General features: G+C 33.3%; 2 protein-coding genes across 2 annotated transcripts in view; both read right to left on the reverse strand.

Moving 5' to 3' along the window:
* The window catches only part of LOC149891668 (E3 SUMO-protein ligase ZBED1-like), a 588790-nt gene that overhangs the window by 184925 nt on the left and 387417 nt on the right, over nucleotides 1-16448 (reverse strand). The gene's annotated exons all lie outside the window — the stretch shown is intronic.
* Nucleotides 10786-12516, reverse strand: LOC149891678 (uncharacterized). Its single transcript, XM_090079224.1, has 5 exons — nucleotides 12307-12516; nucleotides 11754-12169; nucleotides 11535-11651; nucleotides 11232-11405; nucleotides 10786-11124 (listed from the first exon to the last, which is right to left on the reverse strand). The coding sequence occupies exons 1-5, from the start codon at nucleotides 12374-12376 to the stop codon at nucleotides 10912-10914; spliced, it is 990 nt and encodes a 329-aa protein (XP_089935350.1). The 5' UTR covers nucleotides 12377-12516; the 3' UTR covers nucleotides 10786-10911.

Genomic DNA, 16448 nt, shown 5'->3' on the forward strand with positions numbered 1-16448 from the left:
ATGTATGCCAATTGTTCGTAACAACTTCAATAAATTTAGGATGGACTCGATATACTTGTGAACTTTAACTTGATTTTATCATGACCAGACAGCTTTAAGCTCTCTACAACACACAACTCTTCAGCTATTCAGAAACTAAAATGCAAACGTACTTTGCCTTTAAGTTGTTTCCATAACCTCTTGATAGGATTTAGGTCAGTAGATTGCGCAGGCTTTCGCATTACAGTAACATTCGTTTTTATCAAACCATGATTTAATGAGTTAAGAGGTGCGTTTGGGATCATTGTCTTGTAGAAAGTCCACGGTAAAGGCTGGTTCTAACGTTTCGTTTACGATCTGAATCTTTCAGGTTAAACTTTGACTCTAAACTACCTAGCTTTTAAGGAACGTGTTGCATAGAATTACTTGAAATTTTTTTTTCATGCTGAAACCATGAGTTCGATATTGACATTTTTCATAACGACTTACCTACATACTTTGTGAATAAGTGGCTAAATTATTGCATAATAAAACATGGTCTGTTAGCAGAGATTGTCGAACAGTATTGCTTCCATGATTAAACCTCTTTGACATGGTCCCCTTGTTTTTCATAATAAAGTTGTGTTCATAGTAAAGTTGTGTAACACACGCAGAAATATAAACCAGGGCCATTTTTCAATGGGCTTTGGTGCTATGGACACGTCGTTAAGTTTTGAGAGTTCAACTAAACTACTTGTTTCAGTTTCGTGTAAATGTTTTGAATCAAACCATAAAGCTGGTTTCACATCACCATTACCATCAAGCTTTGAAGATGCACTGACTTTGTTAAACGGACTAATTCAGAAATTGAAAAAAGTATTGTTTTATGTTTTCCGTGGTTCCGTGAAGGTAAACTTTGAGTAGATGGACTAATTTACACGGGTGTTATCACAGACGATCAAATGATTTGCCTGCTCTAACAAAAAAATGATCATTTTATCTAAAGATGTTAAAGCATGGTAAAAGTGTTGCCGCAATCGGAAACATTATCGGGTGGTATTATTGAAACCCATCGAGTACGTTTCTTTTTTTTTTTTATCAATTCGCGAGGTTAGAATTATTTTGTTCTCCAATCTTCAATTTTAAACGTTGAGAGAAAGTTTTTGATTTTATTTTTAAAAGTAAAAATTAAAACTTTAGCTTTAATTTTCGAAAAAATGATAACTTATGCTTTATATAATCTATGCTTAAAAAAACTATTTACAAGAAAATTTAAAATGTAAAGCGTATTTTAAAAGTAATCATTACTTGCAAAAGTTAACAACTCATTTTTTCCCAACTTTTAAAATGGGAAACAATAATAATTCTAACCTAGCGAATTGGTTGCCGAACTCTTATCTACGTTTTCTTTGTTTAAGCTGCTATTAAAACTCATCACAAACCAATTCTGCGACATTTTTCGTATTTCATGCTTCCTCTAAATATGAAGAATGCTGTCAGAACAAGCGATAAGCTTTTATGGCTTTAACTCTTCGAAATACAAAATATACACAAGCAATTTAAGCACATTTTCAAAATGGCACCTATAACAAAACATTCTTAATACTGGCTAAGTGTAAAGTTTAAAGACGTCGTTAGTGTAAAGAATGCCTCGCACTCAAAAGTTTTTTTTATCACTTTAACTCTTCGAGTACAATATTTCCCAACTGCTAGTTTATATACATTGTTTTAAACCGATCCCCGATTGAAAGCGCGATTCTCCTGGTTTCACGGCCTGTTAGTATAAAGATTGTCATAACAGAGCTGCAGAAACTGTTCGCATGTAACTCTTTACGGGATTAGCTGGCCCAATTGTTAAAGAAATTTCTGAAGAGTATAAGTATCTACAGTTATTGAAGTGGCAATGGCAAAGAGCAATTGTCCAATTGTTATTATTAATCAGCAGTGCAGCTATCCAATAAAAAGCACATTTGTTGCGTTAAAACAACTCCTCTGAAATACAGAGGTTTTAGCTCAATATTCATGGTTTTCTTGTTTAATACTTTAAAAGATCTCAACACCTTTGATAAAGTGCTTTCAACGTGCTCAGAACAAACCTTTTCACAAGCCGAAGCGTTCTATCCTCGGTTATTGTAATATTGCAAAACATAGCTCCAAACAAACTCTTCATTACTCTTTTTCAAACACAATGAGTGTGTTCTTGTTTTGCTGTAGAAAAGGGAACGAGAGTGAGGATCAATTCAAATAAGTAAAAAGATAACCACGGTTGCCACGGTTGCCTTTTTATTTATTTGAATCGGCTCCTGTATTTTCCTTCCGGTTCTCTCCCTAAAGCTCTCATAAAATATTGCTTAATCATCTAAAAATAGTTGATAAAATTTCTGGTAAATAATTTATGATAATATACTATATGATAATTACGAACAAATCTTTTGTTTTAAACAATATAAACTAAATTATGTTAAAGTCTGTCGGACTCGCTGAAAATCTTTGTTCTTGTCTAACCTGTCACATCAACTTCCTTTTAAAGCTGGGGTAAATGGTTCATTCGCAAAATTCAACACACAAATGTTGGAGAGAACAATCTTATAGCACTTGATATATCCAAGGTTTTTTTTTATATTTGAAACTTAAATACCAAAAATTATATTTCTACCCTCCTTTCCAAGAATTTTCCTTCACTCTTATGACATAATTTTTTGGTTCATCATTAAACTGTTATGACATAATGGCTCAATTTAAGTATCAATTATCTAGCTAATTGATTTGGAGTCTCAAAATAAGTTTTATCAAGAGTATTTCTAAGTGGAGTAATATAATGAATTCTAGATTGCAGCAATAGCTAGTATATAAAGAACCTGTTACAACAATCTTAAAAAAATTCTTACCAAAGATTTAACTAAGTTAATCTTAATCACAGCTACAATATATAAAAGTAAACAGTAAAATTTGGATCTTGAAATGTTTTTAGATTCAAGAAATGTTTTTTGTAAATTTATTTTTCATCCATATAAATATAAATACAGGGTGCCCCATTAAGTTTATCAAACTTAGAGAAATAAGGACTGCTCTAATACATATGTCTTCAATAAAATAATTCAACTAACTTATAAAAAAAAGGTAACTTTTTTGTTAAGCGACAAACTACTGTTTGTTTGGAAACATTTACAGCTTTTAAAGCAAAATCAACTTTCCAACCACTTCAAAACTTTTGTTTGACACGCCAAAGAAATCTCGAAGGATCGCTTAGTTGTATCGCTGCGATCTGTGTTTTATGATGCAATTGAAATTGGCACCGTCCCTCTGCATAAACGTCACGATCCTTGTGTGTGCGTACGCTAGCGTGCGCGTGTGCGTATGTCTGCGTGTGCGTGTGTTCTTAAAATGTTTTGATAAAGTAGACTTTGATAATATATAAAGACCATCGGAAGTTCAAACCAAAATTTAAAGCAGACAGTTCTAAAGCGGAATCTTCATAATTTGTATTTTATTGAACAACGGAGCTTTGTTTTATTTTCTGCCCAGAATTTATCTTTTTTTTTTTGAATAATGAAATCAAAAAAACGAGACGACCTCTGTGACCACAATCTGCGCTCTATGTTCAAATCAATCGATATTTGGGAAATCAAAAAAAGAAAAAAGAAAAAAAGAATAACATCCAAAAAACCTATATTTTATTTTTCTAGTATTACACGCAATGAATTTTATGATTATTTTGATTACGCATAATTTTAAAGGATTTCCACAGAGTTGTGAGCTTTTTGAAAACTTGGAAAAACCCTTTTTAAGAGATGAAAAGTTGAAAAAAGCGAAAAACATTTTTTTTGTTGTTGTTGTGAAGAAAAACTGATTGCAAATAAAAAAAAAAAAGAATTAAACATCAACGTTTTTCAAAAATGTGTATAAAATCCCATTTCCGCTTAACGATGCATAGTGCGCCGTCAATCTTAAGAAAGAAAACGTACTTGGAGCTGATAATCTGACATCTCATTGGCTCTGTACAGCACCAAATGCTGTTCAAGGAAATCGCCCGAAACGAGATAAGGTTTAAACTTTAGGAAATGACTGCTACATTCGAAGCATTAAAAAAAAAGGGATATCTATACTATAAACAAGTTACGCTTAGTACGACTATACCTCTGCTTAAAAAGGTTCCTTTTCCTGCTTTAAACTTTTGCTTAGCAAAAAAAGTTATTGATGAACCGTGTACGTAAGTACATATATTAACCGTGTATGAGTCAACTCATTGTTGAAGTCGATTTTTAACTGAAAAAAAAACAGCTTACTATTGTTAAAATTATAAGTAAAAAGAGGACAGAAAAAGTTGCAAGAAAACTATTAAATTCCACAGCATAACAAGAAGCGGAAGCTTCTCTGGTTAGACAAAACGTTGAGAGAAACACTCTTAATTGGTTAGAAAAGATTGCAAGCTCATTAAAACCAACAATCGATAAGTCTAGTTTACCACAGTTTAACGGAGGACCAGATGATGACGTTAAAGAATTTTTCCTTCAATTTAAAAGAACAGCTACCTTTAACAAGTGGGACAATAACGAACAACTTAGCGCTTTTCCACTTTGCTCAAATAAATCTGCTTCGATATTTTATGAATCTCTCCCAAACCAAAAAATACAAGATTTACAATTAATTCAACAAGCTTTCCAGAATGAGTACGAACCACCAAAACTTATTTGGATGAAGAAAACCCAACTTTTTGGATTGAAAGAAGGAGAAAGAGGACTTGAACATTTCATAGCAAATTAAGAGAAGTTGTCGCAAAAGTTAAACGTTTCGGAAGAAATTAAAAGAGATCTTTTTATTCAAGGAGTTAATTCTAATTTAAAGAGAAAACTTCTTTTAAGCCAACCAGAGACATACACACAAGCAGTCAGAACTGCTAGAGTGAACAATTCAGTTAACATCGATGATGACGCTCGCATAATTGAAACAGTAATAAAGACCATGACAAAAGTACACAACCAGTTGGCTAAACCTAGTGCTGTAACATTCGCTGAGAATGAAGCACCACCAGTGGCTGCGTATAATGCAACACCTGCGAATTTAGCTGATCCCGAAAATGCGACTAGAGAAGTAGCAAGGCTCAAAGACGAGAACAGAAAGTTAAAAATGCGTCTACATAGACAAACGAATAATCAGGATCGTAATCCAACCCCAGTAAGCCAACCAATCTGCTATATATGCAATAAGGCGGGACATTTAGCATGACAATGCAGACAGGAATACCAAGAACCTAGAATTCCACAAAATAACAACTCGCAGTATCAGTACAGGAAAAACTTTACTCAACAACCGCGATGGAGAAACAATAGAAACTGGACACCGCAAAATTTTGATAATCGGAACAGAAACGTGGATAATAAATACACTCAACCCGATTCGACTAACCAAAATTGAAGATCTACTACCTCAAATAACACACAACCAAATTATAGAGATAATTACTTCAGACCAAAAAGACAAAAGAACAACTGGAATAATGCGCAAAATACACGAACGGGCACCCATGAAAGTCAAAGGAATGACATGCCAGTTCGTTGATAATATGACTCAATATCAGAAGAACAATTTTCAATATTAGGATAACACTACCCTTGATAAAGACTACCTTTGGGATGACTCCTACGATTACAGATATAACCCCTACACAAACGATCAGACGTCAACTTTTGATGAAAGTTAACCATATGACACCAGCGCCGATTATTACAATAATACATCAGGAAGAAATTATACGTCTTATAGGATAGAGTGTCCACATTTCAACACCCCAAATGAAGATGAAGGAAACAAGAAATTAAGCAATTATTTATTAATTATTAATTATGCAACAGGAAAGTAAGAACTTACGTGAGTGTAATAAACAGATCACCCATGAGATGAACTGTCTGCAAGATCAGTTTCGATATTTGCTAAAAAACGTTACTGCACGAAATCCACTGCAACAAGAGAACAAGGAATTGGACGAGAAAGATTTTGATCAACTTATCAAAACAATTTAAGAAGCCCAAAATATGAAAGACATCAAATGTGAAGATCTACAAATTACCAAAAAATGAAACCGGTTCATTAAGCAGCTCCCATGACATTGAAAGTGATGTAAAAATTGATCAAAATAATACTGACGAAATAGTCACAAATACCTACCCCGAAATACTCGATGATAATTCTAAAGTTGAGACAGGAGATTACATTACACCTGAAGATTTCACTGCAGAATATAACGTGGAAATAAACGATGAAATTGACCAAAAGATAAAAGAAGAAACAAATATTCCTGTTACCATAGCAGAATTACATCAACAGCATGTAGTTGATGAAACTCCAATTGTAATACAAAACTTATGTTACAAAAATCAAGGATATATTGATGTTTCCTGGAAACCAAAAGCGTTAGATCACTTTAATGAAAATAACAATGACTCAAGTAGCAGAGAAGCAACAACGACTGAGTTAGAAATTAAAAATCAATCAGAAAGCGATAATTACAATAACGACAACGAAGATGGAAATTATTGAAACACCTCTTGAAGCATTTTGTTGAAGCAAATTATTGAAGCATTTTGAATCCAACAACTGAAGAAGAGTATTGTACGACAGTAGAAGAACATACAGAAAGCTGTATCACAAGCCAAATCGGTTTAAGTTCCCTAAAAGACTTGTGTACAAGTTCAGAAAACCAAAGCACAGCTCAGTTAAAAGTTAATGATAATCATGGTATCAGAATCATCAGATACAAATGTGTTTCCTACAAAATGGAGACTCTACAAAGAATTAGAGTATACTTCTGAACCAGTGAAAAAGCTTCATCCTCCAACTCCAAAGAAAGTTTCTTCAGATCAGCTACCTCACTTTCCACCCAAAAACATACCATTCAATCGTTCATTCCGTTTTTCTGAGCCGTGTAAGGAAAGGAGAACCTTTACTATGACTGCTCAACTTTTGCAACTCGTTTTGTTCATTCCAATATTTCTTCTTTGTTCGAAAATGACCGATCATGTACCGACATATTATTTTAAGATGGCTAAACCACTTATCAATGAACACATAAACAAAGTAGGAAATCAGTTTAAAGCTTTCTTCGAAATTCAAGTATCGTACTCCCTAAGCGTTTCAAAGTTCCCAATCTTTCTCAAAATACCAAGTATAAGGAATTATATAATTGCTAATTCTTATCAGGAGAATAATGTTTTAGAAACATCATTAATTGAGGCGCCCTCAACTACAAAAACACAACGCTTTATGAATGATTATAATGCATTAAGTAAAGTACCGAAAAACGGTAATGTTCCCTTGGCTAAGACGTTAAAAACACCGACAGATTTAAATATACCAGTAAGAGCACCATTAGTTGAAACACAAGAATACAATCAGAAGTTAAACAAAGTAGATTTAATGACAAATAACTTATTCATTTTGTTATTTTGTTCCAGTTTACTAAAAGGGTAAACGAATTTCAAGGAAAGTAAGTTAAAGGTATTACGGGTAACATGCGCTGGGATAACGCATAGGGAGATTCGCGAACCCTACCCATGTGAGCGATTTAAAATATAATTCGGTTAATTTGATAATTTGATTTTTTATTGATGATGATGATGATAATGATAATTATGATGATAATAATTATGATGATGATGATAATGATATTTTTAATAAAGATTATGATGATGATATAATAATAATGATGATGATAATTGAAGACCACACTGGAAAAACGATCAAGCTACATTTTTATTGTTTTGAGTAAATTAGATTTTAAACTTCAAAAAACCATAGCTCACTTTATTTTTAAGCTAAATATCTCTATAATTTGATTGGTTTTCTAGTTATATAGTCAATTATTATATAGTTAAACTGTTGCCGAATATAACAGGGGCAAAAACCCAAAAAAGGCAAAAATGTAGCTTGATCGTTTTTCCAGTGTGGTCTTCAATTGATTATGGTGATAAAGATGAAGATGATTAAGATGATGATTTAAGATGATGATGATTTAAGATGATAATGATAATTTAAGATGATAATTATGACGATGATGATTCAAGATGATAAACATGATAATGATGATTTAAGATGATAATTATGATGATGATGATATAAGATGATTTATGACGATACGACAACGACGACAACGACGACAACGACGACATCGACGACATCGACATCAATGACTATGACGATCAAACGTATTTTTATGTGAAATGCAATATTGAGGTTTAAACTTAGTGAATTTAGTTTTGCATTTCTTTTTAAACAGCTTTTTAAACCTTTTTAAACATAGCTTTTTTTCAAGGCAAATTTTCAGGTTTTAGCCTTAGCTCTTTTGTACCTACGCATTTTTAATTTTTGAGATGATTTTTTTGTCGACTTTTGTTTTTGCACATACGTTATAAAGGTTTTAAGTATATAATAACATATTTTAATTTACTTGATTTATGAAAACTATATATAAAATTTATGAAACGGAATTTTAAGAGTATTATTTGAGATTTACGATGAATTATATTGATTATATACCAATTATTTTAACGGTTATAATGTAACTATTTGAGATTAAATAAGCATCGCAAGAACTCTTCTACTCAAAGCAAACGAACCAAAAACGAGAACCAAGTATAACATAATATCCCATACAAACGTCTAAAACTTCCAAACGTAATTTGAAAATCAAGGGACGATTTTCTTCGAAAAAGAGAGCTATGTGAGGAGGGAGAACTAAAATAAAAACGACGATCGATAAAAAAACATACGCAAGATGATTCACCAACTCTTCACATAAATAAGTGATAAAGCGTTAGAAGAAAAGTTAAATACAACTGTGAAAAAACGATAATGATAAAGCAAAAAAGAATTAAGTTAAAAACAACTAAGAATTAAGAGAAAAGACCTAAACGCGAAGACTCGTAAACGATAAAGCGACAATTAGAAAAGTCAAACACAACGATCAGAAAAGACTTATACACGATGATTCACCGATCTATCACGTAAGTAAACGATAAAACAGAAAGAAGAAAAGTTAAAAAAAACTGAGAAAAGACGTAAACACGAAGACTCATCAACCTGCCATATAAATAAATGAAAAGATAACGCAACTGGAAAACAAGCAAAAAACTATAAAAGCTCAAAAAAGAGATCCTTGAAGAATTAGAGAAGAATTAGAGTTAGTTGAGAGAATTAGAGATAGAGAGATTAGAGTAAGTCTGATGAGTACGGTCGTCTTTTTAGAAGAAGAAGATTTTAAGAGAAAAGAGTTTTTAAGAGATTTAAAGAGGATTTTAAAGAAGAGAAAGAATTTTGTGATTAGAAGAGTACTTTGAGGAACAAGCAGTTTTATAAGCAGTTGAATAAGCAGTTGAATAAAAGAAGAAAAGAAGAAGATTTTAATACTGGTTGCTGGAGAATAACCAGAAGGTTTAAATAAAGAAGTGATATTAGTAGTAAAAGAAGTTTTAAAAGAAAGGGGAGTAAGTGATATAAACAGTATTGAACACTGCAAGAAGCGTAAGAGAATATTGTTTGTATTATATAAAAGTTAAAAAGTATAAGAGTGCTAACCATTACACATTAATAGAACATTTGTTGAGTTTTGTTACATTACAAAATATAGTGAGGACGGCGAATTTAAGTTTAGCCCTTTTAGATTAAACCTTGCCCATTCCTTACCAAACTATCCCCAAACCCCGCCTTTACCTAACCAACTACTCCCCAGACCTAATCCACACAACACTAAACCCAAAACTTCCCCTTCTCCTTACTCTTACTTTCACTAAACTAAACTAAAACAAACATTAAAATAAATAAATATTTTGAAACATTAAAAAGAAAACGCCACCCTCACACTAATTTATAACCGATGCATATGCTAAGGAGTAATTTCCGTATATTTATATTTTTTTTAATTCTTACGTTCTTAAGAAATGTCTCTGACTCTATATTAAAGGACTCCACCTATACGCCGGTGTATTCGGTAACGATCCATCTGCAAAAACGATAACCAAGCCCAAACTTCTCTGTAGCTAAGGTCCCTGGCCGTCTCAATAAATTCTCTAACTTTGTAACTCCTTCACGCTTGCGCATAACGCAGGACCCATAGTGCATCCCTCTGTCCTGTTGTAAACTTTGTTTGGCCATCAAATCAAGACGTTTTTCGGATGGCGGTGGATGGTAACAGTTTGTCGGATGGTGGTGGAAGTAAGAACTCATTTAATATCAACAAATTGAACAATTGCACTTATCATTTTGTATTGCATTTGTAATATGTAATAAAAAATGTCTTACTTTAATTATGAGGAAGCAAAGCAAAAAACAGTACAAATGCAACAACGTTTAACTGACCTTGTTAAGGTAAAGAAGTGTCTTTCGGACGCATCAACCCCTAACGTCGCAAGTGTTACTAATTGTGCATTTTTTAATTTTAGAGTTTTGGGAAGTTTAGAGGGAATAAATCAAAACAAGTAAGATTACCTTAATCTTTAAAAGAGAAAACGGAAAGTTGATCAGTACGCAGATGCTCAGCATCTATCTGATTACGTCTGTTAAGATGTAATCAGATAGATGCTGAGCATCTGCGTACTGAGTCAATGGCTTACCAAGTCCGCATCCGTAAACCCTCCCAAAAAGATGTCCCTTTACGATCCAAGTACCAGATGCAGTATGTATATTTTGCAGTTGGTGTCGGAAAAGAATTTAAAAAAAAAACATTTTACTTTGCTGAACTGCGTTTGCGTTGGATGAGATACACGAAAACTAATCGATGAGTATCAAACAATCTTTTCGTTACAACGCTTTTTTTTTATTTTGATAGCACATATAAACATCATTTTTTTGTTTGTTTGTTTGTTTGTTTGTTTGTTTTTTTGCATGTACAATACAGCGTCGTTTTAAATACGAAATAAATATATTATATACAACAAAGAAGTTGACGAAGAATCAAAAAAATTAGCAGGCAACAGATTTAATATAGACAAATTTTTTTTGCCTTGTCCAAAGATCTCTTTTCATTGCGGTGTGAATTGATTCGAGCTGCTTCAACGTCACGAAGGCGCTCTTGTTATGACTGAACTTTGCAGCAAGTTGTTGGTAGCTTTGAGTGTAAACTTTTAACGACGCACTTTTACCGTTTTGCTGAGAACACGAGCATGCTGACAGATCCTAAGTAAAACTTAAAAGTTTATGCCACCGCAGAAAAGCAAACTTTATGTTTAGTTTACGAGAAGAAAAAGTTTAGAGGAAAAAACATTGTTTCATAAACAGCATACCTTCAGCGCATTGTCCAGATCAAAAACGAGACTTTTAACAGTCTTTTCGAGAGATAAAAGCTGATCAAAGAGACTTTCTCTGGTCGACACTTCGCTTTCTGTTTTTGACATTGGAACCATCGAAGACAGCACTTCTTTATAGATAGTTAGGTAAATGCTCAGCGCGTCGGGGTTCTGAAAAGCGGAAAACAGGTTGTATTTTTTTTTTTTTTATCTCTTTTTTTTTTTTTTTTTTTGTTTGATAACAAAGAGTAAACTTAGCACTACTGCTAAAAGTTGGTGAACGAAAAGTTGCGCTCATACCTTGTCCACATCTTTCACATTTGGAGACGACAGAAAAGACTCCGAAGATGTGTAGTAACAGGGTGGCAGGCTGACAGTCGAAGCATTACGTTTCTCTTCTGCTGCTGCGAACTCTCCCTGGAACGAGCATCAAAGGTAACAACATCAATCTAAAACTAACAACTGAATAAGAAGAAGGAAAGAAATGACCAACTTTTATCGAGCGGGTATGAAACGTACCATTTTGCACTTCAATCCTCTTATAGAAGATAGCTGGTATTGATTGGTGATGACCTTCTCTGCCATGTCGTAAAAAATCTTGTTCGCCGACGAGCAACTCTTCAATTCGCAAGTCAAAGTAACAACGGCGACCTTGGCGAGGACGGGAAGTGGCAAATCGTCGGAGCTTTTCTTTTCTATGCCTGTTGAGGCGTTTGTTGACAGTGAAGAATTGAGTCTGTCGTCGGTCATGTTTTGTTTCCCGACCGAGTTTTTGAAACTATTGACGGTAGTACTTGTTGTGCTGTTTACAGCAAAAGACACTTCTTTAGAGCCATCGTTGACAGTGTCGAGTAGAACGTTTGGTCTTCTTCCCCTAACCAAACTCCAGAGCAAGATTGCAGTCGTTCCGATCAGAAGAACAGTGAGAACCGCAACTAAAAAGAAAAAGCAACGCCTTTAAAACGTTTGTTATCACGTCCTGCATTTGGTAGCGTCTTAAAAAAGCGTCGACCATTCGAAGCGTCATTTTTTCAAGCAACCTTTTACAGATTATTGCACAAACCCAACGTACCTAAAGTCGTCTTGTTTGCTTTCGCCATTTTCGCAATTCTGAGTCGATTTTCTCGAAGACCGAAAAACATTTTGCTTTTTTCCTCATTCTCGTCTCCTATTTAAACGCTTAATTTAAAAATTCCCACAAAATTTCATCGGAAAAAAACTCTGAAACTTTTTGTTTTAGTAACTTTCGCTTTCTTGTTTTCGTATGCTGGTGTTGTTTTCATACATGTTTACAAACAAGGTGATAAAAACAAACTCGATCCCAGGACTAGTTGACTTTTATTTTGCTACGAGCTTTTTTTAGTAATCAGGACGAATTCTTAAGTAATCCAATAAAAAAGAGAATAAATCTAGCGCTTTGTTTTCTTTTACTACAATAGTTCCAAATCCAGCCCCACAATTCCGAGCGTAGGGAAAAGCCGTTCCCCGTTCTTAGCCACTGCAAGTTAATTGTCCTGCTCGTCGATGGTCAAGCTTATGAAAGGGTGGTAAACAACACTAAATAATAATTTGCTCAAGTTAAAAGTGTTCTTTTTGTTACTTTACGGTTCAACACGGAGTTACAAAAGCGAACAGATTTTTATCTTTTATACCGGTAATTTTTGTATTGACTAGCGAGCAGACAAGAAGCCGTTGTAGTGCCGATGTCTTTTTTTTCCGTTTTATCTCTCCCATATCAATTGCTTTAGAGGAACAGAGTCACAAACGTTTTTTGCTGGTGTTGGAGTTGCTTTTTTCAGATGGTGGTGCTGTTGTTGTTGCTCCTTCTTTTTCCTGTCTACCATTGCCGCTGCCTCGAACCGCAGCCTTTGTACAGGACGGTCGCATGGTTTATGCTTTGCGCTTGGCAGTGGTGCTGTAGGAAATTCTCTTCGCATCTGATGGTGATGTCTTCTGCATTCCGAGTGCAGAACTGAAGATAAAACTCAAGATTTACAAACAAATGTCGATAACATTTCGAGTAAATTTAAAGAATCGGATAAAATTTATCGTTGCTTTTTAATTTAATATGTATTTGCATACATCGGTCAAGTCCGTTGATAAAAATGAAACCGTCGTTAGTTAAAGAAAATACTCAAACTTTTTATTTACTAAAAACTATAAAAAAAATGAAATCAATCAATGAAATCAGTTTAAATAAGTTTGCTAAAAAAAATTTAAAATCATCAAATTGAAAAAAAAAAAAAAAAAGAAATAGTTATTATCAACTTTACATTAAAATTATATATAAGCACTATTATTCTAATACTTAATCTCTCTCTCTCTCTCTCTCTCTCTCTCTCTCTCTCTCTCTCTCTCTCTCTCTTACTCTTTTCCCCTCCTTTCCCCTTCCTTTCCATTCTAAATTCAAACTAATGCCCAAAACCATTAAAATTAACTAGAAAAGCATCAAAATGTTGAAGCCAATCGTTGAGTCGCAAATAGTTTTCATTTATTTAGTTTAATGTTTTATTTTAGCTGGTCTTGCAATTTAAAGGTGATAAGGAGGCGTTGGAGTCGATGTTGGTTGAAGATGTTTCGATTCCAAATAAACTTGTTGGTTTGGGTATGTTATTATTGGGAATATTGTCTGTCTTAAAAGCAATTCATTCATATCATTAAACTCTTTAAATCTTTCATCAAACATTTGGCTAGCTTTGTTATGCATTTATTTTATCGCTTTATACCTACTTGTACAAGTTAACTTAAAATTCCGTACTTAGTAAAGTTCTTAAAGCTTATTTTTTACTACAGTAAAAGTATACATAATAAATACTTTAAGAAACTTGCTTTCAAGTAAGCAATATAATTGGAATTACCTGGATCAAATTAATGTTAAATTTCTCAATTTTAAATTATCGTGTATTTTCAGTTATTGGCCGAGGAGGTGAAATGATTATCAGGCTGCAATCTGATTCTGGTGCTTGTGGATATGATGAGGTTTCCATCACTTGACCAGGATTTAGCACATCCCCATTTGATGTAGTCAATCTCGTTAAATTTGTAATCCATTTTAACTTGTTTTTTTTTCTGATAATTTATTACATCTTCAAGATTAGAGAAGCGAAGAGATTTTTTTACGGATATCTAAGACACAGGTATGGGTAAGCGAGTAGGTATTTCAATTAAACTTGAAGCCTCTGTTACACACTTCTTTGGGCACAGAGTAACTTTAGTAACTTTAGTTCTTGTCTCAGGAATTGTTAAGGTAACTTTAGTTCTTGTCTCAGGAATATTTAAGCTAACGGTAGAAACACCATGGGCATGACAAAGTTCATGCAGAGCCTCGATATCTAAAAATACGTCTACTTTTAGGTCCAGCTTAATAAGATCATTAAAGCCTCCAAGTATAACTACTAAGCCTGATGGCGCTTCTGTTACAAGTAGTTTTTCTAATCTTTTATACATTTGTATATGTACTTTCTAACCTCCGACACCTTTATTTATTATTTCAAGTTCTTTTCCGATATTGGATTTTAGTAAATAACGGTGCATTACAGAGTAAGGATGGTAAATCTTGCGGTTTCCACAATAGCCTGACGTCAAGGAATCACCTATTTACAAAATACGAATTTTGTTCAAATTATCTCCTGACTTACTTTTTTTTTGAAACTGTAACGGAGAACTTTCAGCTGGAAACTTTAATTGTTGCAAAGAGCTTTCGGTTGCAATTTTTAGTTGTTGAGGAAACCTTTCAGTTGGGTTATCAGGTTGTTGTGGAGAACTTTCAGATGGGTGATCAAGTTGTTGTGGAGTGCTTTCAAAGGGAATGTTAAAGATGCTAAATGATTGCTGATTTGTAAGCTCCCTTTCAATCTGGAGGTGCTATTGTCTCCTACAAACAAACCAAGTTGCAACCAGAACAAGTGGAAAAACGCACAATTTCAAGTTTAGATGCTATTGAAAGCGTTGTTACATTCCCCAAAACTTGAGCATCGGCAACCATTGTTTTCATGTTGCGCTTTTTATTCAAAAGTAAACAAAAAATTCAAAACAATGCAGGTCTTTCATTATTTTACTTAATCTAGGATTTCAAAGAATCTATATTTTAAACTGCTATTAGGGTCTAAGTCAAAGATTTATTAAGTATTCTTTAATGTCAATTAAACAGCAATTATTTCGATTAAATTTCGTTTAATTAAATAAACAATTAGTAACTTTCAAATAAAATTTTAAAAACATACATCATTTGACAGTCTATCCTTTTTATCTTAATTTAAGCGGGATAACTTTTGTTGAAGTAAAGAGAGTATTTTTAGTTGAGGCGCTATATCTTTTTTCGGTTAGCCGTTTGTAAGTCATCCGTAAGTATAAAACCTTTTTATTCAGATGTTTTAAAATTCAGTAACCTCTGAATGTTTTTTTTATGATATCATAACTTTATATATCTAAATAGACTCCATGTATTTCAAGTGATTGTTATGAAGCTTGTACTTTCTACATTATTAACGGAAAAGCAAAGTGCCGATGCTTAATGTACTTTATGAGAAAATATCACAAACACTGACAATGTTGTTTTGATCCCTTTAAAACATGTTGTTTTATGTTAAATCCTATGAAATTCTGCTTTATTACAAGCTCCGTTTCAATTTTTTAATGAAACTCGGTATGATTTATTATTTAAACTATAGAACAGTTTTTTTTCTTCAGTAAACAAATGAAATGTTAAATCAATAGGGAATAGTTTTTCTTACGTGAGATTCGGTGCTGTCAGGATCGATGTTGTAACAGTATTTTGCACGTAAGTTATCTCAAATAAATTGATTTCAAACGATGGCGTATTTAAAGTACTTTTTTAAGTCAAAATTTTGCTCATAAAATCGAATACTTTTGTGGTCCAAGATGGTCCAGTAATTTGAGACATGAAGTACGTTGTCCAATATGTAGCTTCACACGAAATTATTTTGCAGTCGTCAGCCGATTGCTGATTGATTAATTTAGTTTCATCTGTAAGTTTTATCTTTTCGATTGGTTTACAGAGATTTCCTTACTGCTATCAATGTCAAATACAGAGGCCGGACAAATTAATAGGAACACCAAATTAAAAAAAGAAAAACTTTCATGTGGTTTTAAAACCTTCAAAATTAAGGATTTTTCGTGGTTTATTAGTTAATTATTAATGCAAATTATTGCAAGTTTTTACACAATCTCAGAATCATCAAGAATGGATCCAGG

The sequence above is a fragment of the Hydra viridissima genome, unplaced genomic scaffold (assembly GCF_058129835.1).
Source record: "Hydra viridissima isolate aposymbiotic clone 2 unplaced genomic scaffold, HvirCarnegie_v1 scaffold_2, whole genome shotgun sequence".
NCBI classification, from domain to species: Eukaryota; Metazoa; Cnidaria; class Hydrozoa; order Anthoathecata; family Hydridae; genus Hydra; species Hydra viridissima.